At 40.9% G+C, this 4,394-nt stretch overlaps 1 protein-coding gene across 3 annotated transcripts in view; it reads right to left on the reverse strand.

Annotated features, from left to right (window-relative positions):
• nkain4 (sodium/potassium transporting ATPase interacting 4) overlaps positions 1 to 4,394 on the reverse strand; it is a 63,024-nt gene that overhangs the window by 25,759 nt on the left and 32,871 nt on the right. For all 3 annotated transcript variants that reach the window (XM_015054366.1, XM_015054383.1, XM_015054376.1), the window contains exon 4: positions 3,041 to 3,241. In XM_015054366.1, the coding sequence (XP_014909852.1) occupies positions 3,041 to 3,241 (201 nt within the window). The remainder of the gene's footprint in view (positions 1 to 3,040; positions 3,242 to 4,394) is intronic.

Below are 4,394 nucleotides of genomic sequence, written 5' to 3' on the forward strand. Positions count from 1 at the left end.
AGCTGTTTTTTTTTTTGGTTTTAAAAAAAGAGAACCATGGTTGGGGGAAGGTTTTTTTTTTTTTTTTTTTTTTTTTTCTTTTTTGCGTGCGTGTGTATGTGTTTGGATTCAGTAAAAGCAACAAAAAAATAAAAGCAGAGATGGAGGAAAATATTCCCTTCTGTGATAAATAATTCAGTATCTAAGTTAGAAAACGATGCTTCTACTTCATGCTCATCCTTCTAGATTATGAAGCTCCTTTGCCTGAGCGTTTGCCCGCGGCACGACAAAGCAACAACACAGCTCTGACTTGACTGAATTCAAGGCTTCAGGTCGGAGTCTCTTTCTTCTGGACTGTAAACCTGGAGCAGACGGATGACAAAACTCCCACCATTGCTGGCTAACGTATTCACATTTTTCAGCCTAATGAAACAAACTCCTTGGAGTCCAAACTAAATATTTTATGGCCTTTCCATGTGACCCTGAAAGATCAAAAGGAACAACTCCCTTTTTCTTCCGATTCTTATCCTAATATGTTCTGTTGTGACTTTCTGATGCCTTCTCTTACTCCATGGGAACAAAACAACCAGCTAGTTCACTTAAAAATAAAATGTGGAATATTTGCATATTCTACAGAGCTGAGACCTGTGACTGTTCAGCGTCTGCATCAGTTCCTGAGGTCCCCCAGGTTCCTCTGCAGTCAAATGCACGGAGCCTGAACATTTGTATGTTAACTAAATGTAGGTCTGTGTCGCCCAGGCAGGGAGAGGATAAAGCAGGCGCAAAACGGAGGAGCAACACAGAGCTTTAAAGACAACAGGAAGGCTATGCAGCAGCATTATGGGATGGTGCTGCAAACAAACGGCTGTTGTGACTGGATGCTTCTGAAACCCTTCAAAGAACAGCGTGGTGTGACGGCGAATCAAACCAAATGAAGATATGGTATTTTTCAGCAACCGCCACCCAATCAAGTCAAGTCTCCTGACCTGTTGTTGTGTGATCTACCAAGAAAGGGTGCACTAGCTGTTTGAGACAGAGGTAAAAAAGTAAAACAGATAAATTTTCTATCTAAAAAAACACACAGGCTGCGTTTGGTTGGAGCCGATGTTCTAAAGCATTAATCCCTTTTTAAACCTGTTTGACTGTCTAACAGCTTGACTATCCAATACACTGCATACCTCAGTGTGTGTCAAAGGTACCAAATGACCTTCATTGACTGGCAAGAGGCATCAAGGTGTTCCCCTATGTGCCTCTGAAGGCTTTGGGACCAGTGTTCCTCAGTGAAAGTCGTAATCCACAGATGGAGAGAAAAACAACACATTTTATGACCAGCTAACTCAACCAGCTTTAATAAGATGGACTAAACTCTCATGAGCACAACTGATATAAAGTAAGGCTTTTTGGAGAAGAAATCTTAGTTGAAAAAACAGATTCACGTATGACTTCGGTAAAAAGCGCTCTATATATCCAGCGGAGTTCTGAAAGGCTTCTGAATTACTGACATCTCTCCACTGATTAACTGTCCGCCAGAGTAGTTGACATGTTTTGACTACGATATAAGTAAAAGTGAAAGCCTAACTTTTTACTGAGTCTTATTGTGCACCCACATACACAAAGGCATCAAGGAGTTTTGATGCGCTGTTTACACTCTCCGCTGTTTTCTGTTTGTTTGATCCTTTATTTAATGTAACAGAGCCATTTTGCCAAGCAGACGGATTCAGAGAGTAAAGCAGGGGCTTGTTATGTCATGCTGCCGTGGATCTATAAAGGATATCAATTTACAATCTATTTCCCAGCTATTCAGTTGTACAAATAACAGACTTCTTTTGTCTGACAATCTGCTGGTGATTTATCGGAGCGTTTGATTTGTCGTAGGATTTGGGAATGATGTCACATTCATCAGTTGAGCTAAATCCATTATTGAGCTTTCCTAATTGTTTTGATGCTAACTGCTATTAGCAAAACCACTTAATGATGTATTTTAGAATTCACATAGTGGAAACTGGGAAATCTGATTTCTGAGAACAAACAGAATGCGCCATTCGTTTTTCAGTCTGACGAAACAAATGACAAACTAAAACCTTAATGATTAAATGAACACATTAAATTTATATTTGACTTGTTTCGGAAATTGGCAAACCAGGAAAATAACACAACACACTGAGGGACTACAGTCCCAATTTGCCTCCTCTTCCCAGTATGAGCCCTCCTCAAGTTTGAGGTGATTGCTTGGCTCAACAATAACCTGTGAGTCAGCAGCTAAATGTTGCAGCCATCCCCTCAGAAGCAAGGCTTGTAGTCCAAGAGTGGAAATAAACAAGTTCAAAGCCAGTAAGCTAAACAGTTAATGAGGCTTTTCCTTCATGGGAATGATGGAATGAAGGATACCATTCAGTGATTTTTATTATTTGGTGCCTCTCCCAGTAGACCTTCCCATTGGTCTCTAAAGCTTAAATTACACCAAGATTACATGGGAAGAGTAAAAACCAACTTCACACCAAAACCAGCTGATGTCTGTCTTTTTTTTTTTCTTTTGCCATCTTGTGCAATTATATGGCGACGACATTTACATCTCTGTCTCTAAAACTAAAGCAATCTGAGTTCTGCTAACGGAAAGTGCTTTGGCACCAATAAGGATGAGTCTAGTTGTAACATACATGCACATGGGTGGGTGCAGATAAAAAAAAAAATGTTGGCAGGATGAGGGCTTCTGTTGTATTGACAGTGGGATGTAAATCGAGGACAATAACAGCCTTTCCATTGTTGGCAAAAACCTGTTAGCTGTTGGCAGGTCTGAGCGTGAGCCAGACATAACAACTGTTCATTTTCCCATTTACTGAGCACAGGAAGGAAGGCTGGTAGAGACAAAACACCAGAGAAGTTTTAAAGGTTTGTGTCCTTTCCAGAGAACTCGTTGGAAAACCATCCCCACCCGTTCTATTATGTTCGCCTTTTATGCTCATAAATCCATCTGCATGTGACACGATCCAATAACACGGAGCCATGTCCTTGGTGTACTCCCATGAGTGTTTGTGCTGTTCTGCAGGGCTACCGTACTCACAGCAACAAGGATCTGCACGCTGCTGTGCATGACCTCGATGTACTGGTAGTCCATGAAGCAGCCCATGACAGAGATGTAGGAGTGGCTCTCTGTGGTGCGGACTCCGGGGGCCTGTGGCATCTCTCTCCTCACACAGCCGGGACCGTGCTCGCTCCACCAGGAGTGATGAGCTGATATGTTAAATGTCAGCAGATCGCTCTCCTAGAAGAAAAAGAAACGCATTAACCTTTTTGTGTGGTTTCTATTATTTATGAGGCATAGTCACATAATCTTTATGTAGAACGCGCGCCAAGTTGTTCATGAAGGGATGTCAAGTGTGTGACCATTGAAGAATTTTGTGATCACGCAAGACGAGTCCAAGCAATTGTATATATTTAGCTAATTATTACACTTTATTTAATTTATCGGTAGACATTGAAGGTCCTAATTGCCTTGACGTACACGGCAGAATCCAGTTACTTACATACACGTCATAAATGTCCGTCTTCTCTGTCGGACATTAGTTCAGACTAAAGTTTTCCTGTATTAGCTCAGTTAGGATAGCTAATATTTCTATTTGCTAAATGGCAGAAAAAAAAGAAATTATTTTAGTACTTTCTACAAATTTATACCTTTACATACACTAAGATTCCCAAGGACACAACAGCAAAGACGGGTGAAGCGGGGATCAAACCAGCAACCCGCCAACTGCAAGGCAACCGTTGCCACCATCGTCCCATTGCACTTTGCACTTTTGCCACTGATTTGTATACCTAAGCTGTAACAAAGAAAAGCATAGCCAGGAGCAGAGCTGCACAATTTATTAAGATGCAGCATCATGGTGCATGATAACAAAACAGCAACGGATTGTTTGGATCTAATTCATTGTTATTGATACGGCCCAATAGGTGCTGTTCCCCAGGGTGGCATTAAACATAGGAGCACCCAATTATCCATACAATAAAATATAAAACATCTATCAGTTGTGACCTGAGCAAGCTTTCAATTGTGTTTATGCATGTACAACGAGTAGGGAACAGAGATCCCTGTGTGGACGGTGGGTTACTTTCTGTGAGACGGCGATGCATCGCACTTCAGAGTGTCAAATAATTTCATGCATTTTAATGGGTGGAGGGGACGGCTGAAGGACCGGACCCCCCAAAGGGAGCCATTAATGTGAGAACCGCAGCTCTTAATGTGAATAGAAAACTACTTCACCCCAAAAAGAGAAATAAAAAAAAAGAGCAGCACAGTTAGACAAGTAATTAAAAAAATATATAGTTAATAAAATAAACAGTGGTGGAGAAAGTACTCAAAAAAAGTACTTAAGTAAAAGTACAAATACACAGTCAAAAATGTACTCAAGTAAAAGTCA

The sequence above is a fragment of the Poecilia latipinna genome, unplaced genomic scaffold (genome assembly GCF_001443285.1).
Source record: "Poecilia latipinna isolate Pla-1442-1.1 unplaced genomic scaffold, P_latipinna-1.0 Scaffold56, whole genome shotgun sequence".
In the NCBI taxonomy this organism is placed as follows: Eukaryota; Metazoa; Chordata; class Actinopteri; order Cyprinodontiformes; family Poeciliidae; genus Poecilia; species Poecilia latipinna.